Genomic DNA, 26,770 nt, shown 5'->3' with positions numbered 1-26,770 from the left:
TAACATGCCTATATTCATGAAATCGACAGACTCACACATATTTGATTGTCTGTGCCGCCCATGACTTGCAATGGCCTCAGTCAACTCACAGATCTCTGTTCAGTTGCACTATGTGGAGCTCATTTGTCTTCCAACAAACCTAAACAAACATGGAGATAATCTGCATAGAATAGGCCAACATCACTCTGAACAGTGTGCAAAGCTGATGTTTGTACTGTATTTACCCCAAAAAGACAGCTGCCCATCCATTTTACCAGATATTCACTAAGAAGGTTAAATGTTTGTGCGACCAACAATATAAACAGCACTATTCATTGCAAGTAAAGGGGGTGCATATGAATGCATTAAAATCTGTTTATTGCTGAGAATTCCTGCTATCCTGTACCCCAAATAGTTCTTTAAAGTTGTATTCCTCTACCTCCCTATCTGCCAAAAAAAGCTTCTAAATATGTATATAATTAATAATGTACTGTTTGATATTAAAAGGCCATATCCTTTAATAAAAGTCATTGAATTACTATGTCATGGAATACAATATTTCTTTACAGGCATATATATATATATATATATATATATATATATATATATATATATATATAATTTTAATAATTCACAAGTTTAAACACATACTGTACATAAAACACACACAAATACAGTGCATATATTTATAATTATGTGCAGAGAGATAGAGTCAATGAAAATTAAACACTGTAGCATGGGAAGCTGGGGAACTGACATGAGAGGAAGTGAAAGGAGGAAGATAGATGATTAAAATAGGTTTAAGATAAACAGTTTTTTATGGAAATAGCTGGTGACAAGATGATTTTCTTCCCTTTATAATAAATATTTATATGCTGGTTGACATATTGCATTTTACAGAGCTCTGTGGCGATTTCTCTCATCATTGCATTTATTTCAGGCTTACCCAGGTTATGGGATAAAAATGTTTTTTTATTTGGATGTAAAATACAATTTCAAGCTTTAGACAGGCTTATAATGTTGTTTTGTTATTTTCTGCAACACTAAAGGGATTATTTACTAAACTCCGAATGCCGAAAATCCGAAATATTTGTTTTTTTTTAGTATAAAATCTGAATTTAAAAAAAAAAAAACCACAGATTTTTCAGAATTTATTATACCCAGAGGATGTAAAAAGTCAGAATCTGAAAATCTGGCATCTCAGACCTGCCGAGTTTCCTTTTAAGTCAATGGTAGAAGTCCCAAAGATTTTTTTGATCTGTGCTGGGTTTCGTGCAATAATCCAAAGTTTTTGGTGTTTTTAGGGGGAATTCCGAAAAATTTGAAAAAATGCAGATTTTCAATTTTTTTTCGATATTGGGGTGAAAACACAAAAAATAATGATCCAGCCTAAGGAGTGATCTCACCTCGGTGCTGTGTTTTTGCTCCAATATCGGAAAAATCATGAAAATCTGCAGCTGGTACTTTGTGAACTGTTAAATCGTGAAGACTGTGAAAAACTGTAAAATAGTGGAAATCATGAAGAGATTCGGAGAACGCACGCGCTGAAGTGAACCAGGCTCCATCTTGGATCTTCGGGAAAAAGTTACCTACAAAGTGGAGAAATCATGAATAGGCTGTTTATAACTAAAAGTCTATGCCCGGCTGTGCCTTCGAGGAAAGACCGGAACGCAGGATCTGGTGAGATCAATCCAATTATTTTGGGGGGCATTTACAGCTGAGAAAAAAGAGGGAGTGGGGGACGCCCCAGCAAATCCCTTTGGAAACCCATTTTTCATACAAATTAGCTTGATAATCCACTCAGAGAAGAACCTTGTACCCTATACCGATTTACAGAATTGGAGAACTATAACTCACACCCTAAACACAAAAAAAACTTTTCTAAGTTGGAGAACTTTAACTCACAGCCTTCCATGCTATTTCATAACTGGAGCAAGCACCTATCATAACCAAGGAGTATACAGTATATTGTATTATTAAAATTTAAAGAGCGACTACCCACCTGGATTAACTTGATAATTGTTTTTATGTAATTTTACTGATTTTCTATTTATTGTGTTTCCTGGCCGGCCAGTTTTTCAGAATTCTGTTTGATAAATGATATACTTTTTTGAAAACATGTGTCTTAAAATACACCTTTAATTTATTCCTTCAACTTCAGATTGTTGTCAGTTGTACTGCAGATCTGCTGAAAATTCATTGCCATTCTGGAGTGACAAAAATGGAGAAAATGGAGTAAAGCTCTTGTGAATCTGATATTTTTAATGACATGTTAACTGCAAAAGAAACCCATTATCCAGAAAGCTCTGAATTGTGGAAAGGCTGTGTCCCATAGACTCCATTGTTTCCAAATAATCCACATTTTTAAATATGATTTCCTTTTTCTCTGTAATGTTAAAACAGTAGCTTGTACTTGATTTAAACTAAGATATAATTAATCCTTATTGGAACCAGCTTACTGTGTTTATTCATGTTTACATGATTTTCTAGTAGGCTTAAGGTTTGAAGATCCAAATTAAGGAATGATCCATTATCCAGAAAACCCCAGGTCCCGAGCATTCTGGATAAAAGGTTCCATACCTGTACTAAAGGTTGATTGGAACCTAGAATCAATATTAGGCTACAACTAGAGCACATTGTAGAGCTGACTGTGCTGCTAGAATCACTTACTGTGGATCACTTACCAGTGCTCTACATTCTGGAACCGACTAGCTTCTAAAATACAGCCATAATTTGTATACTTTTAGTTCACATGGGACTTTCACTGCATGCTAATTTTGGTGCATTACACAGTATGTTTGACATGAAAACTCCTTTTACTTCAAATCAATATTTTTGACCACTGCATGTAAACAAAGAAGTAGTTCTGAATTTTTTTTCTATACTTGGGAAAGAATACAGAAACACTTCCCCTTTTACTAAAAACCGAAGTAAGCATACTTTCCATATCTGTGCTAGGTCAAATTCAACGTATACAGAAAGTTATTGTTAACTCACAACAAGAAGAGTCCGAGATAATCTCTAACCGACATTCTCTGGTGCTAGACTGAGAAATTCTAACAGAAGTTTTTCTATGTTTGGTAAGTAAAGTCAGTTTTTTTTTACATATTTTTTACATATCTGGAAAGCTAGTATCAAATAAAATGACTAAAGGTAAAAAAATATATATCATCAGTCTTGCAGGCAGTGAGGCCAGGCAGAATGCATGCTTTAGGCTGCTTGTTTCATTCACACCTCCTCTAATGCAGAGTGACCAATGGCATGAAATGCGTCAGGAGGGAGTGGCTGACTTGAGGTATGCAGACAGAGGGAGGACACGGCCTAGTAGTATGTTTTAATGCAATATCTTTATAATGTTAATATTTGCTTTGATGATTTTGCACCAATAAATGTTTAAAGTGAGTTAAACTGACCAAAGACGCAAAGATAAAGTCGTACAAATCTTCGTTTCATCCGATTTTTGAACCATGCGTGGATTGGCCGTTTAGGTTAGAAGATTTCTGTCGGCTAACTATAATATCTCTGTATGTATTGCTGATGATATCAATGTGTGACTGTCACTAGTATTGTTTAGACATACTTTTTCTACAATTGCTGTCTTTGAATTCATGACCAGAACCTTGTCTTATTTGTTCTTTTTTTTTTTACTTTATTTAATCTGAATGGTTAGTGATAGGTCGGAAGATTGCAAGGAACGAGCATTTGTTGGGCATAAGGATATATCTGCATGTCTATGGCCAGCTTTATGTTATATATTGATTGTTTGCTATATACTTGTTTCATTGTGCCTTGCACAAGTGATGTTTATGGTGTCTTAGAGTTACTGCTGAACTGGATACATTTCTTTTTGCTCTGCAAGGGTTCCGTGTCCTGGTAATATGCATGCTTTATAAGCAGCAGCTGACCTGAGTGTCCCCCAGAAATCTCTGATGATGCTTGATCTAGGTAGCAGGTTGATCACTCTGAATGTATCCTATAAGTAATAAAGTCATTGTTGTCACTTTGCTGGACCTATGGATTCTATCCCTTGCTAGAGTTGGCTTTTGGGTTAGAACTATCAATATTATAGGAATACATTCATCTGACTGTTTTCTTGCAGCTGTATTTGGTGTGGCGTGTTTTATACATGTTATCAATTAGCTTTCATGTATATGTGTTCTTTCCACTGGTACAAGAATGAGTTCTTGTCCTGGAGTAGTTGCTATTCTTTACTTATTTACCTCATAAGGACCTAAGAATTTGTCCTTTAGAAACCTGTTTCATTTAAGGAGAACTAAACCCTTAATGAAAAAAACTCTACCCCCCTACCCTACATAAACCCCCCTCCCTGCTCCCCCCAGCCTAGCTGCTACCTCTGGTAAATGGCCTAACTCTTTACTTACCCCTCAGTGCAGATTCAGGGCACCTGGGCCCCATCTTCCGGCACTTCAGTAATCTTCGGGTCTTCTTCCTTCACTTCGGAAATTTCCGTGACTTTCGGCGCATAAGCAGTAGTCGCATGCGCCAATACATTGTTCTCATTCCGAAGATTACCAAAGAGAAGAAGATATCGCCCGTGAACTCTGATGCCCTGAATCTGCACCAAGGGGTAAGTAAAGAGTTAGAGGCATTTACCCAGGGTAACACCTAGGCTGGGTGGAGCAGGGAGGGGGTCTATGTAGGGTTGGGGGGGTAGGGTTTTTTTAATTAAGGGTTGAATTCTACTTTAAGGCTGGTGGCAGATGGGGAGATTAGTGGCCCAGCAACAAATCTTCTCTCCCCAAATGCTTTCCCTCTAGCAAGAATACACGGCGGAATGACATACGAATTGCTTCGGATTTCCGAAGTCATCCAAAGTTGCCTCACCAGGAAACTTTGGAACTCCAAAGCAATTCAAATTCCATCCCGCTGGCGATTTGTATTCTTGCCGGCGGGAAGGCATTTTGGGAGATTAGTCGCTTGCAGTAGAGAAGATGTGTCGCTGGGCGACTAATCTCCCGTGTGCCACCACACTAATATTCTTGTTACAGGTTGCGCCTATGTCCTTGTCTCCCTGATAGTCTGCTGAGGTGAGGTAATATGTATTTCTGCAGCTGTCAGGGGTTGGAGGAGTGCGTGAACTTTATCATGGGGTAGGCGTTAGACATAGTAAGAACAAAATCACACAACAGAGAAGCAGGACATTGGGAGGTTTATCTGCATGGAGTAGAGAGGGGTGAAGGTGTCAGAAATCAGATGAAGAGTTCAGTTTGTCGGCATTACAGAGCAGGAGTAGCAGCTAAAGTTTAACCTTGGGTAATGGTGATGCTGCTTTCTACTCTTTATGTAAACAACTACTCTACTCTTGACAATGGAAAGTATTCGGTTACTTTACCCTTCACACACTCCCTGCAGATGGCTGTATATTTGTATTTAACCCTAAATCCCAGCATTGTCTTAATCTATTTGTGTTATGAAATATAACTGAATTTTACAACCAGTGCCTATAAAAGTTGTATTCTACAATATCATGAAAATCTCTCACGGATTCATATGCCACACTTCTCCACCAGATCCACAGACCTGCAGCTGCTTAGACTGATAGCACACAGGTCTGGGGATGGGCTTCTCTCAGCCTGCGTTTATGTAGGACCAATCCGCTCTCTTCTGTATGTACACTAATGACATGTGCACATGGGCTGAATGCTCCGCTGCTCTCAGCCTGTGTATTTTTGCCAGCTGAGAGAAGTGGATATGCTCTTAGCTGATATTTGCCGATTATTGCCAATTTCTCAAGAACATTTAGTAAGGTACTGCTGGGAGTTAGAAATCTACCTAAAACTAAACATATGTACTATTGGTGCATTTAGGAGTAATGCAACTTTCCAAATCAGTTGTATTTAAGTGCAAAAATGTTTAGTATCAGAGCTGAAAAGGCAGTAGAAACATGTGCCAAGGGCAAAAAGGTGAGGGGGTTCTAACATACACATTACCCTAGGTTTGCCCCTTCTCTAAAGCTGGCCATAGACGCAACGATCTGAACGTTCCGAATAGGGGATTCGTACGATTTTCGGACCGTGTGTGGAGAGTCCCGACATTTTTCGTCCGGTGGAGATCGGTCGTTTGGTCGATCGGACAGGTTAGAAAATTTCTGTCGGCTGCGATAATATCTCTGCGTGTATTGCCGATCGTACGATTTTCAGTGGGAGACTGTCCAGGCCCGGATTTAGGGAAAGGCCCCATAGGCCCGGGTCTAGGGCGGCAAGATATTAGGGGCGGCAAGAAGGCGCCCCCTAACTATAACCCAAAGTAATTGTAAAACGGTTACGAACTGCTGGTCAATCCCAATTCCAAAACACAGTTTTGCCAGGGCTCCGCAAATTCACTAAAATCCGAAGTTGCGCACAGGGGTAGCGTAAGGTTGCGAAGTTGCGCTAGCGTTGATTCGCTATATAAAGCGAAGTTACGCTAATTTGCATACGGCGCGAAATTCAAATTTCAATGGAGGAACACGTATCTGCACTACAAATGCCTAGAAAACCTTAAAATCTGCAAATAAAAATTTTATTTTGCCCTACACATGTGCCCACTGTCTAGGTAAGTTGCCATGAGTTAGGAAATGTAGGGGGGAGGAAGGGGAGCCCCAAAAAATTTTCGATCTTTTTCAGCCTATCAGCCATCATGTAGAAAACACGCCAGCGTTTTTTTGGGACTTAGAAAAAAAATTGACTTTTTTTGAAACAATCCCTATCTACTCTATTGCGCTTCGCCAGGTCTGAGGTGGCGAAGGAAGTCTAGCGTAAAAGGTAGCGTTCAGTACACTGCGCAAGTTAGTGAATTTGCGTAGTTTCGTCGCTAGCGAAACTTCGCCTGGCGTAAGGTTGCGAAGTAACACTAGCGAAACTACGCCAGCGTTCGTAGTGAATTTGCGCAGTAGCGAAAATGGCAAACGCTAGCGAATTAACGCTAGCGTTCTGCGCTGCGCATCTTAGTGAATTTGCCCACAGTCTCTAACAGTTGGTAGGTTAAAACGTTTATTTAATTTAATTAATTTTATAAAAAATTAAAAATACTGCTGTGATGTCTGCTGAGAAATAGGAACTACAAAGATTATGCTGCTGCCAAGATTTGACTTTTTTATTTTATAATAAATATTTAACTGATGCTGCGGCTGCCCACTGGAGCACAATTGACAAACTTATCAAAACAAGGGACACATCTCTCTCTGCATCTATATATAAAAAGGTGTCTATATATAGAGAATATATATATAGATATATCTCAAACAAGCCTAACTGCTAGTTGATCCATCTGATCAGCTTTTGCATAAATGTCCTGATTGGAAAAAGATTCACATCCAGAAAATGCGCGCTGGGGGGGGGGGGGCACAGTAGCTGGGCCTATGGGTAAATCCGGCCCTGAGACTGTCACTAGCTTTGTTAGACATAACTATCGTACGATTGCTGTCAGGGGCAGAACATTGGCTGATCTGTTCTTTTCTACTTTATTTGATCTAAATGGTAAGACTTTAATCTGAATGGTTAGTGGCTGGTCGGGAGATGGGAAAGTCCGATCGTACATTGATTCGTACGATCGGATCTTTGCGTCTATGGCCATCTTAAGTCTGGTGCACTAAATCTCCCCACTTACAGATGCAATTTTTTTCTCTCTGTGGGGGGGATATTAAGTGTATGGGTCTTATCTAAAGGGATGTGTTTGGGGGTAGGGTGGAGCATTACATGGGGTGATGGGGGAGAAGGTTTGCCTTTGTTACCCTCACATGTACCTTACATCTAAATATCCTTATATTATGAAAAGTACTTACTTTTTCCATTTTTCTTTATTTAGAGCATGGTGGAATTACACAGAAAAAGCTTTTAAAACTTTTTGTCCTAACAAATATTCCAGGCATAATGTATTTCTTCAGGTCTCTCTGGTGAGTTTAGGAGTGCTAAGATCTGTGGCAGCCCTGATAAAAAAATCAGTGGCACAACTACCAAGAGGTGCAGGAGGTGCACCCAGGCCTGTAATAAGGGATATTGCAAACTAAGGAATTTATCCACTGCATGTGCCCAGAGCGCAGGGGAACGCAAGTTTGGAGGGGAGCTGATGTTACTCTATAATAAGTAGTTCATCTAAAAAATTACATTAATTAATGTGCCAATAAGTCAGTCAGCTCATTGGGGCTCGGTCTAAGTTTTTTTTTAATTTAATTTTTTAAAGTCAGTGAAATTTGCCCTCACTTTAATGCTTACACAACTACCTGCCAATGTCATGCTGATCAGCTTTGTCTTTACTCATGGCCTTAGGCCTATCTCACAGATTGAGCCCATTAGGGCCCTGCACCCATGGGCCCCCCCCCCCACCAGTGAAGCATGGATCCCCTTTTTTTAACTTCATCCGAAGTGCCCCAGCTCGCCTCCCCCCCTGCTTCAGCCCTCCCTCAATCCTGATTGGCCCAGCCCACCCCCAACCCCCATTGGCTCAGACCTCCCAATTCCTGATTGGCCCAGCCTGCCCTCAATTCCTATTGGCCAAGCCCGCCTTTAAACCCAATTGGCTTGGCCTGCCCCCAATCGACCCAGCCCACCCCCATAGTGAATTGGACAGAGATTGGCAAGAGACAAAAGAAAATGTTGGACAGATGAGAGACTGTTATGAAGAATGGAAGAATAGGGGTTATTGGGAGAAACAGAAAGGAATAGAAAATGTATGTAGAGAACACCAAACATGTGAGGAATGTTGGGTGAACCAGTGGCAGAGGTTAGAGTGTAGGTGAAATATGAACAAAGGAAGAAAAGGAACGTATAAGGAAGAAAAAAAAATCTGATATGTGAAAGAGAAGCACATATGATCTGAAGTGCTGGAAGAGAAATAAAAGATAAAGGGATAGTGGAGGAAAGCAGTAGAGAAAAACATCAGAAAATAGAAATAAAAAAGAAACAACAAAAGAGAAAGTATTTTTTTTAATCTATATCTGAGCCATATTTGATCCAGTAAATTGCAATGCAGTAGTGGTGCAACTGTAACTTTTTTATCATCTGACAACAATGAGCTGTCTGTGTGGCAGGAGCCATTCAGTGACTGCAGTTTCAGTTTCTTGTCTACACTGTAATAAATCTGCTAAGTGTGTCAGTACCCAATGCCATGAAATGTTTGGGGGGCTACTTAGTGCCATGAAATGTTTGGGGGGGGCATTAAACAAGAGAGAGAGGTAGAGGTTAGTAGTATTTGCCCACCCAGCCCTGGAACCCCTGTGCTTTTCAGCAAAACATTATATATGGGGCCCTGCCAAAATGGTCCCAATTGGGCCCTGCAGTTATTAAGACTGGCCCTGTCTTTAGTTGCTATTTAAGTTACATACATTACATAAATCATTTTACTTTGTAATACCCAGCTGCCCCTCCCCCAGTTAGACTTTGACCAGACCCTTGCCTGGTCATGTTGCTGCCATGAAGTGAGTTGGGGAAATTGCCTCAGGAAGCAGCAGCTCAAAAGTTACCGGGTAAAGCAAAAAGGCTCTCCTGGAAACTGCAAGAGCTGTATTTCAGATTTTTAACTGGAATTTTGGTTCTTTAAGTGCATAGAACAAAACTGTTCTAAGGGCACTTACCCACAAAACATCTCTGACCCCCCCCCAATGATGGCCCTGGCTGCCCACTTGCATGCTGATTAGACTACATAAAAAATGCACTGACCTGAGCATCAGTGAATATATTGTATTTTGCATTGTTCTCTATTACATGTATGGGCCTGTTATCCAGAATGCTCGGGACTTGGGGTCTTCCAGGTAACGGATCTTTCTGTAATTTGGATCTTCATACCCTAAGGGGCAGATTTACTAAAGGACAAAGTGGCATTGCCAACAAGAGTACACGACAATTCACTAGCGAAAGAGACCGTCACTAGCACAATTTTGCGCCCTATCTGCAGGCACATTTTTGCTCAGATGAACGGTCATTTCACTAAAATGCAAATTTTACAGAACGTTACCTCTTTCCCAGAGTTTCCTTTGCCACCTTAGACCAGGGCGAACTGATAAGATGAAGCTACATCCTCCTTAGTGACATCATATCCTGTATGCCGGAACCTCATAAAAGTTGTAAAAAACGCTGGTGTTTTCTCATTTTTTAAAGCGGGATTGCCTTCAAAAGTCCTAAGATTTTTGTGTTAACATTTTTTTAAGGGGCATACCACATTTGTTTTAGGGTGGGCTCATGTCTAGGGCATTAGAGGATCTCTTTTGTCTTATTTAGCTTCCTTGGACATGTGTAGTAATTAGTGGCCACTAATTTGCAACATCTCCAATAAAGCTGTCTATAGGCTCTGTATGTACCCGCCCTATTCAAATTGACCTAAGTGTACGAGTACTAACGAAGTTTCGCTAGGCAGAAGTAAACACTAGCGAAAGATCGTTAAGAGATGCTCGGGCTGACGAATTAACACTAGTGAAACTTCGACAATGTTCAGCTGCTGAGACGCAACTTTGCATTTTAGTGAATTAGCGTAGTGGTAATTTACTCCTGGCAAAGTGGCACGAAGTGTGACTGATTGTTCGGTGAAAATTCACCCTTTTAGTGAATTTGCCCTTAAGTCTACTAGAAAATCAAGTAAACATTAAATATAAAAATACTCAAAAATAAACCCAATAGGCTGGTTTTTGCTTCCACTTTATGATATCTTAGTTTGGATCAAGTACAAGGTACTGTTTTATTATTACAGAGAAAAAGAAACTCATTTTTAAAATTTGGATTATTTGGATTAAATGGAGCTCTCTGGATAACGGGTTTCCAGATAACAGATTTTGCCTGTGAAATTTTTGTGTGCTATATTTTGATTTGGGTGCCTCTGTACACCATATAGTTTGGTAAATCTTTGCATTTTAGTCATCAAACTGTTAGTAGGGCCCTGGTAGTCATATTTAGAATGTTTTATGTATGTTTGTTTGGTAGTTTGAAGTAGAAAGACTGCAGCAGTGAGAGTGTCATATGTGCTATTTTCATTTTGGTGTCTCTGCACACTGCATAGTTTTATAAAGCATATTGGGCATCAGACTGTTCAAGCTTTCATATTTATTGTGTTTTATCTTGCTACCTAATGATATGTAAGAGAGCAAATGCTAAAAATGGATGCTTCAGAAAAGCATTGTAGTTTGGAGTAGAAAAACATATTTACCCATTTTGGGTTATGAAGAATGTGTACTTTCTATTGCAGCTTGGTCGCTTGAAGCAAAAAGACCAAAATCACCCATTTTGGATTTAGCAGAATCTGTTCTTTCAAAAAATGTATTGTTTGCTAGGGTAGACCTACTGTTAGTGGACTTTTTGCCTTGCAATCTAAAGTGTGCAGATTTCTGGAGTGGTGCTTTGGAGAAAGAATTGAGAACTATACATATTTGGTATTGGCATGTTTAGGAGACATGGAACGTTCCAAATAATTTGTATTTTTGTGTATGAAATAAATTGTGAACTATATATATGTATATGTGCTTATATTAGGGAAAATGTGTTTTTTTTTCATTTCAAGAAGTCTATATCTTGTTACAGAAGTGGAATGACACAAAAAATCTGCATATTTTGAAAGCTTAGATTATAAGTGCCAAGATATTACAACAGGAAGGATTCCCACTGAAGACTGCAGAGGGCTGCTGTTTAAAAGGGGTGGTTCACCTTTTGGTTAACTTTTAGTATATCATAGAATGTCCATTTCTAAGCAACCTTTCAATTGGTCTTCATTATTTATTTATTTTTATAGTTTTTGACTTATGTACCTTTTTCTTCTGACTCTTTACAGCTTTCAGATGGGGGCCACTGACCCCATCTAAAATTTAGATGCTCTATATGGCTACAAATGTATTGTTATTGCTACTTTTTATTACTCATCTTTTTTGTTCAGGCCTCTCCCATTCATATTTCTCTTCTTCTCTTGGGTAATTTGGACCCTAGCAGCCAGATTGATGAAAGTGCAAATTGTAGAGCTGCTGAATATAAAACTAAATAACTCAAAAACCATGTATAATAAAACATTGTCCAGATTCCAGATTGTCTCAGAATATCAATATCTACTTCATACTAAAAGTTAATTTAAAGGTGAACAACTCCTTTAAAGGGAATGTCAACCCAAAAAAATGATAAAAATTAATATACTATAATTTATAGTATTATATGGTTTTCCAGTTATTTTATATGTACTGTCTGCCTTTCTGTCTCTGCCCTGATGGCTCAGACTGTTGAAAAAATGACAAGCCAGATGATTAACAGATCTGCCTTTGCTGGGGAACTAACTTTTGCAGCATTGTTTTAAAATGTAGCAACCAGGCATAGGCAAATGTTACTTCAATAGCAATTTCAAATAACTTCAAAAGCACTGAACATTTTCAATAAATATATATTAGAAAATTGCTTTTATTAGGCACATTTTTATTTTGGGTTTGACTTTAAGCTAAAGGAGGCTCATTTGTAAACACTGGGCAAGTTTGCACCTGGGCAGTAACTGAAAACAACAAATCAGTGGCTGGCTTTTTACACACAACTGCAGGTTGAACAACGAAAGCAAACATTTTATTGGTTACTGCCCAGGTGCAGATTTGCCCATTGTTTATACGTAAATGAGCTCAAGACTGCACATTAAGTAGGTTTTAGCATTTCGGTAATTTCGTAGTTAATAAGATTTTTAGTAGTAGCCCACACAATGTTCTAATATAGAAGGTATTTTATATAATCCTAATAGAACATCAAGTCCTGGTGTGACAAGAGTGATACAGAGCCTGTCTATCACAGCATATTCTATGGGGTATATTTATCAAAGAGTGAAGTTAATAGTGAAGTTCCGCCACTAGAGTGAAATTCCGCCATTTTCTATGGGATTTTTATAGGCGTATTTATCAAAGGGTGAACTTTCACTTTCACCCATTGATAAATACGCCTTTCAAAATCCCATAGAAATTAATTGAGAGCTGCGGAATTTCACTCTAGTGGCGGAACTTCACTCTTTGATGAATTTACCCCTATGACTAAGCATGAACGAGATTTTGCAGTTTGGCACAGCCCAAACACTGAAAACAAAGGGGTCCTGTTTCAAGATGGCAGCACCTATGAAACACTTTTTACATGTAGGATCTTTTCTTAAAAACAGCTGACTAAATGGTTTAACTAAACGGTTTGTTTATAATTAATATGTTTCTGCTTCAGTTTCTTCCAGAGCAAAATGTCAAACTTGTTGCTGATCCTCCCATCTGTCAGTCTGGTACTCTGCAGTTCCTTTGCATTACCTACTAGAAAGCAAGAAAACAGAACCCTTCCGTGCAAAACTACTGAAAATGGAATATCAGTCATATTTGATTGTACTGGACGTCGTTTGAAGTATGTGCCCTTTCCCATCGAATATGCTTCAGAATCCGCAGAGCTGCTGCTTTCTCAAAACCTCATAAGAACAATACATAAAACATCTTTTCAGAACTGGTATAACCTCACCAGCCTAAACTTAAACTCAAACTACTACCCAATAGAGAATACTGACAATGTGGATATTTGCAAAAGAGGCTTAATATTTGAAAATCAATCTTTCTCTAACCTAACGAAACTAAAACGCTTATTCATAGATCACTCTTTTTTATGTGCAATACCATCTGGGTTGCCAAGTAGGTTAAAAGTTTTAAACCTAAAATATAACAACATTGTCTCTATTGGTAATGACAGATTATCTCAGCTGAAATGCCTGAAAGGGCTATACCTGGACAATAACTGTTACTATGGTAACAATTACTGAATTAAGACAGTTATATGTATTATCTGCTTCCTTTAACAACTTAACAACTATCCCTTACAATTTGCCTACGTCATTAAGAGAACTTTACCTAAGTAATAATAACATACAGGTTATAAGCAGAGATGATTTAAAGAATCTAGTAAATTTAGAAGTTTTGCACTTGAATGGTAACTGTCCACGGTGCTTTAATGCAAACTATCCTTGTAAACCCTGCAATGGACAGTCCTCTATTAAAATAGATCCTTACACTTTTCTAAGTCTCAGAAACCTAAACGAACTTCACCTTGGCAGCACTTCATTAAGATCTGTACCATGGACATGGTTTCAAAACACGAGTCGACTAAAAGTTCTCAACCTTGAATTGAATTACTTAGTGAAGGAGATAGCATCTGCAGATTTTTTACTTCATTTGACTTATCCTTTAATTATGACTTACGGTCATATCCAAGACATATCAATATCTTTTCACAGCTTATTTCACTTAAACAATTACATATACAGGGATATGTGTTTAAAGAAATTACTACACAAAATCTAGCTCCATTGGCCAAACTGAAAAAACGCAAAATAATAAACTTTGGAATCAATTTTATAAGGCAAATTGATTTTAAAGTGTTTCAGGATTTTTTCAACTTATCATTGATCTATTTATCTGAGAACAGAATATCCCCATTTTCGGAAAACAGAAGCAGAAATGTTGACGTTTATCAAACACCGCATTTTATGCAACATTTAAGAGATGACATTTATTCAAATGATTTTGCTGTCACTACAGGGTACCGCTTTAGAAAGTCAAAGAACTATGCAACTCACAAGTGCATGTCTTATGGTAAAACTTTAGATCTCAGCTTAAATAGCATTTTCTTCATCGATCCTGAACAATTCCGTCCCTTTCCAGATATTGCATGTTTGAATTTGTCTTCGAATAGCATTGGCCAAAACCTTAATGGATCGGAGTTTATTTACTTGTCAAAATTAACGTATCTGGATTTGTCTTTTAATAAACTGGACTTTGCTTCTTTTAATGCATTTCAGGAATTGCCAAGGTTAAAGGTATTAGATTTGAGTTATAACAAACATTATTTCCTAGTGGATGGTGTGACTCATCATCTGGAATTCATTGAGAATCTGCACCAGCTAAACATTTTGAACTTGAGCTGGAATGAAAAATCAACCCCAACAGAGTCACAGTTTAAAAGCTCTAGTCTAAAAGAGTTGTGTTTTGCAGGAAATCGGCTGGATATTTTATGGAAAGCTGGAGATACACGTTATCGGGAGATTTTTAAAAACTTTTATAACCTCACAAAACTTGATCTGTCTCACAACAGACTTGAACTCAGGGAAGAAGAATTCTGAAATCTGCCCCCAGGTATCACTAAATTGTATTTGAACAATAATGGATTAACATTCATTGACTGGACAGAACTGAAGCAATTGCAGCACTTGGAGCACTTGGACTTAAGTCATAACAGATTATCAGTTGTTATCAGGAACGTATCCACATTTATTCGCTGAAAACGTTGATTCTAAGTCACAACATGATATCAAGTTTGCCAGCTGCATTTCTTCATGGAGCCAGAAACCTTGTCAAGTTGGATTTGAGCAACAATGATTTTCAGATAATGAACAAGTCAGTTTTCATGTCTGGCTCTGAGAACTATTTAAAAGTTTTAAGGCTTAAAGGAAACCCATTTGATTGCACATGTGAAATTATTGATTTTATCAGGTGGATCTATGCAAATAATGTCACAATCCCACGACTGGCCACTGATGTCACTAGGGATGTAGCGAACGTCGGAAAAAAAGTTCGCGAACATATTCGCGAACTTGCGCAAAAACGCGAGCGGTTCGCGAACGGTTCGCGAACCCCATAGACTTCAATGGGAAGGCGAACTTTAACATCTAGAAAAGACATTTCTGGCCAGAAAAATGATTTTAAAGTTGTTTAAAGGGTGCAACGACCTGGACAGTGGCATGCCAGAGGGGGATCAAGGGCAAAAATGTATCTGAAAAATCTGCCTGTGTGTGCTTGGAAGAGATAGTGTAGGGGGAGAGCTGTTAGTGATTTCAGGGACAGATGATAGTAAGTTTGCTGGCTAGTAATCTGCTTGATACTGCTCTGTATTGGAGGGACAGAAGTCTGCAGGGATTTGAGGGACATTTTAGCTTAGGTAGCTTTGCTGGCTAGTAATCTACTGTTCTCTTTAAACAACTGCCATACGTTGACCTTGTAGGCATTGTTTGCCCAGTTTTTTTGGACGCAGCCACTGAAGCACAGTTGCCAGAAAAAATATGCCATATAAATGCTGAAAATAGTCATTTTTCGCCATACGTTGACCTTGTAGACATTGTTTGCCCAGTTTTTTTGGACGCAGCCACTGAAGCACAGTTGCCAGAAAAATTATGCCATATAAATGCTGAAAATATAAATTTTTTTGGTTGCAGCCACTGAAGCACAGAGGCCAGAAAAATTACGCCATATAAATGCAGAAAATATGCATTTTTTTGGTCGCAGCCACTGAAGCACAGTTGACAGAAAAATTATGCCATATAAATGCTGAAAATATAAACTTTTTTGGTTGCAGCCACTGAAGCACAGAGGCCAGAAAAATTATGCCATATAAATGCAGAAAACATGCATTTTTTTGGTCGCAGCCACTGAAGCACAGTTGACAGAAAAATTATGCCATATAAATGCTGAAAATATAAATTTTTTTGGTTGCAGCCACTGAAGCACAGAGGCCAGAAAAATTATGCCATATAAATGCAGAAAATATGCATTTTTTTGGTCGCAGCCACTGAAGCACAGTTGCCAGAAAAAATATGCCATATAAATGCTGAAAATAGTCATTTTTTGCCATATACGTTGAGTCAACGTATGGCAAAAAATGACTATTTTCAGCATTTATATGGCATATTTTTTCTGGCCTCTGTGCTTCAGTGGCTGCGGCCAAAAAAACTGGGCAAACAATGCCTACAAGGTCAACGTCGTTGACCTTGTAGGCATTGTTTGCCCAGTTTTTTTGGCCGCAGCCACTGAAGCACAGAGGCCAGAAAAAATATGCCATATAAATGCTGAAAATAGTCATTTTTTTGGTCGCAGCCACTGAAGCACAGTTGCCAGAAAAATTATGCCATATAAATGCTGAAAATATAAATTTTTTTGGTTGCAGCCACTGAAGCACAGAGGCCAGAAAAATTATGCCATATAAATGCAGAAAATATGCATTTTTTTGGTTGCAGCCACTGAAGCACAGAGGCCAGAAAAATTATGCCATATAAATGCAGAAAATATGCATTTTTTTGGATGCAGCCACTGAAGCACAGTTGCCAGAAAAAATATGCCATATAAATGCTGAAAATAGTCATTTTTTGCCATACGTTGACCTTGTAGACATTGTTTGCCCAGTTTTTTTGGTTGCAGCCACTGAAGCACAGAGGCCAGAAAAAATTAAACCAGTAGGGTTTGCACCCTAGTTTGTAACGGTGGCGGAGGGAGGAGGAGGACGCTAAAGGACAGCTGTGTGTGGAGTCATGAGGCTTGAAGAGAAGGACAGCTGCATAGAAGTCAGAACAAGTCTTCCGGCGTGCAGTAACCCTCCGAGATCCACCCCTCATTCATTTTAATAAAGGTCAGGTAATCGACACTTTTGTGACCTAGGCGAGTTCTCTTCTCAGTTACAATCCCTCCTGCTGCACTGAAGGTCCTTTCTGAGAGCACACTTGAGGCTGGGCAAGACAAGAGGTTCATGGCAAATTGTGACAGCTCTGGCCACAGATCAAGCCTGCGCACCCAGTAGTCCAGGGGTTCATCGCTCCTCAGAGTGTCGATATCTGCAGTTAATGCCAGGTAGTCCGCTACCTGCCGGTCGAGGCGTTCTTTGAGGGTGGATCCAGAAGGGTTGTGGCGCTGCCTTGGACAGAAAAACATTTGCATGTCTGACGTTACAGACTGGCCAAAGGGCTTTGTCCTTGCAGGTGTGCTCGTGGCAGGATTACTGGCACCTCTGCCCCTGGAATGTTGATGAGTTCCTGAAGTGACATCACCCTTAAAAGCATTGTACAACATGTTTTGCAGGCTGGTTTGTAAATGCCGCATCTTTTCGGACTTGTGGTATGTTGGTAACATTTCTGACACTTTATGCTTGTACCGAGGGTCTAGTAGCGTTGCGACCCAGTACAGGTCCTTCTCCTTAAGCCTCTTGATACGGGGGTCCTTCAACAGGCATGACAGCATGAAAGACCCCATTCTCACAAGGTTGGATGCAGAGCTATCCATCTCCGCTTCCTCATTATCAAGGACTGCATCATCCACGGTCTCCTCCCCCCAGCCACGTACAAGACCAGGGGTCCCCAAAAGGTCACCACTAGCCCCCTGGGAAGCCTGCTCCTGTTGGTCCTCCTCCTCCTCCTCCACAAAGCCACCTTCCTCCTCTGACTCCACTTCTGGCACCTCTCCCTGCGTTGCAGCAGGTGCCTGGGTTCGTTCTGGTGATTCCGACCAGAAATCGTGCGCTTCCAGCTCCTCGTCACGCTGGTCTACAGCCTCATCTGTCACTCGTCGCACGGCACGCTCCAGGAAGAAAGCGAAGGGTATTAGGTCGCTGATGGTGCCTTCGGTGCGACTGACCATATTTGTCACCTCTTCAAAAGGTCGCATGAGCCTGCAGGCATCGCGCATAAGCACCCAGTAACGGGGGAAAAAAATCCCCAGCTGTGCAGATCCAGTCCTACCACCCAGTTCAAAAAGGTACTCGTTGACGGCCCTTTGTTGTTGCAGCAGACGTTCCAACATAAGGAGCGTTGAATTCCAGCGAGTCTGGCTGTCAGAAATCAAACGCCTGACTGGCATGTTGTAGCGCTGCTGAATGTCAGCAAGGCGTGCCATGGCTGTGTAGGAACGTCTGAAATGGGCCGACACCTTTCTGGACTGGGTGAGAACGTCCTGGAATCCTGGGTACTTGGAGACAAAACGTTGGACTATTAAATTTAACACATGTGCCATGCAGGGCACATGTGTTAAATTGCCTAGTCTCAACGCTGCCAACAGATTGCTTCCATTGTCACACACCACTTTTCCGATCTGCAGTTGGTGTGGGGTCAGCCACCGATCGGCCTGTGACTGCAGAGATGACAGGAGTACAGATCCGGTATGGTTTTTGCTTTCCAGGCACGTCATCCCCAAGACAGCGTGACAACGGCGTACCTGGCACGTCGAATAGCCTAGGGGGAGCTGGGGGTGCACAGGTGTGGAGGAGGAGAAGGAGGACCCAGCAGCAGAGTAAGAAGAAGAAGAAGACGAGGTAGAGAGCGATGGAGGAGTAGAGGTGGTGGCAGAACCGCGTGCAATCCGTGGCGGTGACACCAACTCCACTGTTGTTGTTGAGCTACCCATTCCCTGCTTCCCAGCCATTACCAAGTTCACCCAGTGGGCAGTGTAGGTGACATACCTGCCCTGACCATGCTTGGAGGACCATGCGTCAGTAGTCATATGGACCTTTGGCCCAACACTAAGTGACAGAGATGCGGTAACTTGGCTCTGCACATGTTGGTACAGGTGTGGTATTCCCTTTTTAGAAAAAAAATTGCGGCTGGGTACCTTCCACTGCGGTGTCCCAATTGCTACAAATTTGCGGAAGGCCTCAGAGTCCACCAGCTGGTATGGTAAAAGCTGGCGGGCTAAGAGTGCAGACAAGCCAGCTGTCAGACGCCGGGCAAGGGGGTGACAGTCAGACATTGGCTTCTTACGCTCAAACATGGCCTTCACAGAAACTTGGCTGGTGGCAGATGACTGGGAATGGGAACAGGTGGTCAAGGTGGAAGGCGGAGTGGAGGGTGGTTCAGACGGGTCAAGGAGAGCAGAGGTAGAGCAGTAAGATGCTGGACCAGAAGGAGTGTGGCTTTTAGTTTGCCTGTTGCCTTTGAGGTGTTGCTCCCAAAGTGCTTTGTGCTTGCCGCTCATGTGCCTTCGCATAGAAGTTGTACCTATGTGGCTGTTGGGCTTACCAAGGCTCAGTTTCTGACTGCACTCATTGCAAATTACAATGCTTTTGTCAGAGGCACACACATTAAAAAAATCCCACACTGCTGACTTTTTGGAAGTGTGCGATCTGGCGGTAACAGTAGAAGTTGGCGGAGTTGGCGGTATTGGCGGCAATGGCGGGTGCGTTGGCCGGCTGAACACAGGTGCCGATACATGTTGTTGCCCTGCTGATCCCTGCGGGCTGTCCTCCCTGCTTCTTCTAAGTCTTATTCTCCTACTGCCTCTCTGACTCTCCGTCTCTCCATCTGAACTACCCTCCTCTTGCTCTCTTCTACTAGGCACCCACAAAACATCAATCTCCTCATCATCATTCTCCTCAGATGCATCAATTTCTTCTGACACATCACAGAAGGAAGCAGCAGCGGGGACCTCCTCCTCATCACTCATTATGTCCATCTCTATCGTGTTCTCTGCCAGAATTAAATCTGGTGTAAGGTCCTCATCTCCTTCATCTTCTTCTGGCAATAATGGTTGCGCATTACTCAGTTCAAGAAACTCATTGGAAAATAACTCCTCTGACCCCAGTGAAGAAGGGGCACCGGTGGTGGAGGAAGTGTTACGTGGGGTGGCCATAGCAGTGGAGGATGAGGAGGATGTTGTGGTAAAGTTAGAAACGGTAGAGGATGGGGTGTGCTGTGTAAGCCAGTCAACTACCTCTTCAGCATTTTGGGAGTTCAGGGTCATTGGCTTTTTAAAACTGGGCAATTTGCTAGGGCCACAGGATTGCATAGCAGCACGGCCCCTAGCACGGCCTCTGCGTGGCGGCCTGCCTTTGCCTGGCATTATTTTTAAAAAAACAACAACAACAACAAAAACTCAGTTGGTTTTTCTGGAAACGATAATACACACAGCTAGATGGCGGGTTGAAGAAAACACTGTGCAAATAATGCCTACAAAGTCAACGTATACACTACTACAGCGGTGGATACGGATTACGTAAAATATATGAATGCTGCTTGAAAAAAAGTAACTCAAGTGGTTTTTCTAGAGACGATAATATTATCAATATTTAGACAAAATGTGAACAAGGTCACACAGCTCGATGGCGGGTTGAAGAAAACAGTGTGCAAATAATGCCTACAAGGCCAACGTATACACTACTACAGCGGTGGATACGGATTACGTAAAATATATGAATGCTGCTTGAAAAAAGTGACTCCGGTGTTTTTTCTGGAGACGGTAATATTATGGATATTTAGACAGAATGGGAACAAGGTCACACAGCTCGATGGCGGGTTGAAGAAAACAGTGTGCAAATAATGCCTACAAGGTCAACGTATACACTACTACAGCGGTGGATACGGATTACGTAAAATATATGAATGCTGCTTGAAAAAAAGTAACTCAAGTGGTTTTTCTAGAGACGATAATATTATCAATATTTAGACAAAATGTGAACAAGGTCACACAGCTCGATGGCGGGTTGAAGAAAACAGTGTGCAAATAATGCCTACAAGGCCAACGTATACACTACTACAGCGGTGGATACGGATTACGTAAAATATATGAATGCTGCTTGAAAAAAGTGACTCCGGTGTTTTTTCTGGAGACGGTAATATTATGGATATTTAGACAGAATGGGAACAAGGTCACACAGCTCGATGGCGGGTTGAAGAAAACAGTGTGCAAATAATGCCTACAAGGTCAACGTATACACTACTACAGCGGTGGATACGGATTACGTAAAATATATGAATGCTGCTTGAAAAAAAGTAACTCAAGTGGTTTTTCTAGAGACGATAATATTATCAATATTTAGACAGAATGTGAACAAGGTCACACAGCTCGATGGCGGGTTGAAGAAAACAGTGTGCAAATAATGCCTACAAGGCCAACGTATTCACTACTACAGCGGTGGATACGGATTACGTAAAATATATGAATGCTGCTTGAAAAAAGTGACTCCGGTGTTTTTTCTGGAGACGGTAATATTATGGATATTTAGACAGAATGGGAACAAGGTCACACAGCTCGATGGCGGGTTGAAGAAAACAGTGTGCAAATAATGCCTACAAGGCCAACGTATACACTACTACAGCGGTGGATACGGATTACGTAAAATATATGAATGCTGCTTGAAAAAAGTGACTCCGGTGTTTTTTCTGGAGACGGTAATATTATGGATATTTAGACAGAATGTGAACAAGGTCACACAGCTCGATGGCGGGTTGAAGAAAACAGTGTGCAAATAATGCCTACAAGGCCAACGTATACACTACTACAGCGGTGGATACGGATTACGTAAAATATATGAATGCTGCTTGAAAAAAGTGACTCCGGTGTTTTTTCTGGAGACGGTAATATTATGGATATTTAGACAGAATGGGAACAAGGTCACACAGCTCGATGGCGGGTTGAAGAAAACAGTGTGCAAATAATGCCTACAAGGCCAACGTATTCACTACTACAGCGGTGGATACGGATTACGTAAAATATATGAATGCTGCTTGAAAAAAGTGACTCTGGTGTTTTTTCTGGAGACGGTAATATTATGGATATTTAGACAGAATGGGAACAAGGTCACACAGCTCGATGGCGGGTTGAAGAAAACAGTGTGCAAATAATGCCTACAAGGCCAACGTATACACTACTACAGCGGTGGATACGGATTACGTAAAATATATGAATGCTGCTTGAAAAAAGTGACTCCGGTGTTTTTTCTGGAGACGGTAATATTATGGATATTTAGACAGAATGTGAACAAGGTCACACAGCTCGATGGCGGGTTGAAGAAAACAGTGTGCAAATAATGCCTACAAGGCCAACGTATACACTACTACAGCGGTGGATACGGATTACGTAAAATATATGAATGCTGCTTGAAAAAAGTGACTCCGGTGTTTTTTCTGGAGACGGTAATATTATGGATATTTAGACAGAATGGGAACAAGGTCACACAGCTCGATGGCGGGTTGAAGAAAACAGTGTGCAAATAATGCCTACAAGGCCAACGTATTCACTACTACAGCGGTGGATACGGATTACGTAAAATATATGAATGCTGCTTGAAAAAAGTGACTCCGGTGTTTTTTCTGGAGACGGTAATATTATGGATATTTAGACAGAATGGGAACAAGGTCACACAGCTCGATGGCGGGTTGAAGAAAACAGTGTGCAAATAATGCCTACAAGGCCAACGTATACACTACTACAGCGGTGGATACGGATTACGTAAAATATATGAATGCTGCTTGAAAAAAGTGACTCCGGTGTTTTTTCTGGAGACGGTAATATTATGGATATTTAGACAGAATGGGAACAAGGTCACACAGCTCGATGGCGGGTTGAAGAAAACAGTGTGCAAATAATGCCTACAAGGCCAACGTATACACTACTACAGCGGTGGATACGGATTACGTAAAATATATTATGGCTGCTTGAAAAAAGTGACTCCGGTGTTTTTTCTGGAGACGGTAATATTATGGATATTTAGACAGAATGTGAACAAGGTCACACAGCTCGATGGCGGGTTGAAGAAAACAGTGTGCAAATAATGCCTACAGGGCAAATAATGCCTAAAAGGTCAACTTATACACTACTACAGCGGTAGTAAAATAAAAAAAAGTAAAATAAAAAAAAATGAATATTAAAAAAAAAAAATTAAAGTTGGTGCTGCTGAACTACTAGGAGCAGCAGATTAGCACACCAGTCCCACTCCCCAACACTGCTAGACTAATAGCACTGGGCTCTTATAGTAGTAGTAGTAGTAGTAGTAGTAGTAGTAGTAGTAAAACAACAAAAAAATAAATAAAAGCAGTCCTTACAAGGACTACTGTTATTGCAGCAGTCAGCAGATGAGATCAGAAGCAGGACAGCTGCCCACTGCAGCTACATACAGAGCACTGCAGTAGAAGGTAGATTACTAGCCAGCAAAGCTACCTAAGCTTAAATGTCCCTCAAACCCCTGCAGACTTCTGTCCCTCCAATAACAGAGCAGTATCAAAACGATTACTAGCCAGCAAACTTTCAACTGTCCCTGAAATCACTAACAGGCAGCAGCTCTCTCCCTACACTATCTCTTCAGCACACACAGGCAGAGTGAAAAAACGCTGCAGGGCTTCGGTTTTTATAGGGAAGGGGAGTGGTCCAGGGGAGAGCTTCCTGATTGGCTGCCATGTACCTGCTGGTCTGGGGTGAGAGGGCAAAAAAAAGCGCCAACAATGGCGAACCCAAAATGGCGAACGTCGCGCGACGTTCGCGAACTTCCGGCGAGCGCGAACACCCGATGTTCGCGCGAACAAGTTCGCCGGCGAACAGTTCGCGACATCTCTAGATGTCACCTGTGCCACTCCTGAAAATAGGAAGGGAAGTGGTATCATATATTTTGATGTACATACATGTGATTTAGATACTATTCTTTTTGTCATTCTTTTTAGTCATGAATATAACTATTTTACCAATTTTGAAAAATGTATTTTACTGGGATCTCTGGTATGCTTATCATTTATGTGTATCTAAACTGGGATGGCACAAAGTCTGTAAATCAGATTGTCTCTATGATGTATTCATAGCATATGACAACAAGGACCCAGAGGTCAGTGATTGGATCTTCAATGAACTATGTCATCACTTGGAGAACAGGGGAGACAAACACATGCATCTCTGCTTAGAGGAAAGAGACTGGGAACCAGGCAAAGCCATCATTGATAATCTTGCACACAGCATTAATCGGAGTGAAAAGACTTTATTTTTCCTTACAAGGAAATATGTCAAAAGTGGGAAATTCAAAACCGCATTTTATTTAGCCTTACAAAGATTCATGGATGAAAATATGGATGTTATTGTGATTGTTCTACTAGAACCTGTATTGCAAAACTCACAGTATTTGCGGCTAAGAAAAAAAATCTGCAAGAGCTGTATAATGGAATGGCCCAGAAACCCACACGCAAAAGGCTTTTTTTGGCAAAAAATGAAACATGGTCTGTTGACAGAAAATTGCAAGTGGTACAATAATTTGTACACAGACACAATGGCACCATAGGAGCCATTTAAATTTAAACTATTTTACATTCCCTGCCAATATATAGTTAATGACAAACACAGATGGGTGAAAAAGCAATTTCATTGTATCCATGACCTGCCACAAACAGCTCTAATTTAAACCAACATTTTACTCAAAACATCCAATGTGCATGTGGTTGATATTACTGTGCATAAAAAATGGCATGGGATGGAGTTTTATTTTTTAGTAATGCAAAGATAGCAGCTTTTCTATACAATATGGTCGTGTAACAGATTTTTCTATTTTATCTAATGTATCCCAGACCAATATGAGGTGCAGATGGTTGTCTAGTAGGTGGTTTACAGTCACGCGTCTTCCTACAATGCATATAAAGGACACATTTATTTCCAAAAGAAATGAAACTTAAAAAAGTCAGATCAGATATGATGCTATAAAAGTCATATAGTGCAGTGTTAAGAAAGAATGTAATTCAGACTGTGCTAAATTTGAGTTTCAAAATACTTTATTTAACTGTATATTCTCTTGGCATGTGAACTTCCTCCTTAGGAAATCACCTGAAATATTTGTGGTTTTTATTCAACTGTTAAAGAATTATATCAATGTTCTTCTACATCTGACAATTGTCTCTCTCTGTCACATGTTTTTACTGACAGTATTTACCACTGGATGATAAAAAAGCATTAGTCGCAAGCAGCCGGTTAATAAAAAAGTTTGTGGTTCTCTCACTCTTTTGCTATTTTTGTTTTCAGCATTAGTTTAAAATATTTGCATAATAACAGGGGATTTAAATCATTTGCTATTATTACGTGGGGATTTTTTAATATAAAATTAGCACTTTGTATTGAATTATGTGTGTTATCCAATTAACTATGCAAGGATGTAAAACACCACCAGCATACTTGGGGAAGTGAGAAACAAAGTATTAAGTGGATCACCTGATGTGCCCCCCCACACACAAATACTCACAGATAGGGAGTGGTAACATACTTTGAATTTACTGAAGGGTGTTCAAGATTCAGTGGCAGCAATTCACAGCAAAGCAAAATCACTCAATCGTGTATTAAATAATTTAAAAGTAGACATAAATGCCAAATGGCTACTTACAAACGCCAATGTTAAAATCGGCAGTAAAACAAAAGTATTCAAAGTTCAGTAGCTGAAAACTCCTTCCTTCCACATGTTTTGTGAAGTGCTGCAAATCTATACAAACTCACGTGCACACTCAGGCCCTTTCAATCCGATCAAGCTAGGTGCACAGCTCTTCAGGGAGACGGCCCTCCCAAAATATACTTGAAGAAAGTAAAACAGGCTGGCACACAAAGCTATTCAAACCGGGGTGCAGCCCCTGGTACGTTTATTGCGTCACAACGTTTCGGGGGCGTGGCCCCCTTCGTCAGGTGACGCCCCCGAAACGTTGTGACGCAATAAACGTACCAGGGGCTGCACCCCGGTTTGAATAGCTTTGTGTGCCAGCCTGTTTTACTTTTGTGAAGTGCTGCGTCATTTCTTCAGTAAATGGAGTGGCAGTATAATAACCCCCTTCAAACGCTTTCCTACCACTGATATCAAACTAACAGACCTATAGTTTTCAGACTGAGAGCAGGATACCCTTTTGAATAGTTGCACCACATTAGAAATTCTCTAGGCAGTCTCTAGGCGCCATGTCAGACCTCAAGGAATCCTGGAAAATTAAAGAAAGATGTTTGACAATCACAGCTCTGAGTTTTTTTTAGTACTTTGGGATAAATACAACATGGTCTAGAAAATTTGCTTATTTTAGCATGTTCTACTTTCTTTTGAATTTCCACCTGAGGAATCAGGAGCTATCAATAGTTATATTATCTATTTATGTTTATTAAGAAGAAAGGCTTTATTTTTTTGGTTTTTAAGTTGTTTAATCAGATGAAAGAGAACAGTTAAGAATTTATTTTTTTTTCCCTGTTCTCATCGATCAATTGACCTTTCTGTGATACTGATAGTCCAACCCCAGTTATTTTTTTTTACTATTTACATATTTAATATATACACATTTTGGGTTTAGTTTAATCTTTGCTGCAATG

The 26,770-nt window shown here is 40.4% G+C and overlaps 1 protein-coding gene and 1 pseudogene across 1 annotated transcript; both read left to right on the top strand.

Moving 5' to 3' along the window:
• Nucleotides 1-2,818: 2,818 nt before the first annotated feature.
• Nucleotides 2,819-24,075, top strand: LOC121393118 (annotated as a pseudogene).
• LOC108707527 (toll-like receptor 8) lies at nucleotides 24,022-25,435 on the top strand. The gene has a single exon (XM_041582349.1). It carries the CDS (start codon nucleotides 24,126-24,128, stop codon nucleotides 24,726-24,728), a length of 603 nt encoding a protein of 200 aa, XP_041438283.1. The 5' UTR covers nucleotides 24,022-24,125; the 3' UTR covers nucleotides 24,729-25,435.
• Nucleotides 25,436-26,770: the final 1,335 nt, after the last annotated feature.

Source organism: Xenopus laevis, chromosome 2L (assembly GCF_017654675.1).
Source record: "Xenopus laevis strain J_2021 chromosome 2L, Xenopus_laevis_v10.1, whole genome shotgun sequence".
NCBI lineage: Eukaryota > Metazoa > Chordata > Amphibia > Anura > Pipidae > Xenopus > Xenopus laevis.
This window is presented reverse-complemented; position numbering and strand designations above follow the sequence as displayed.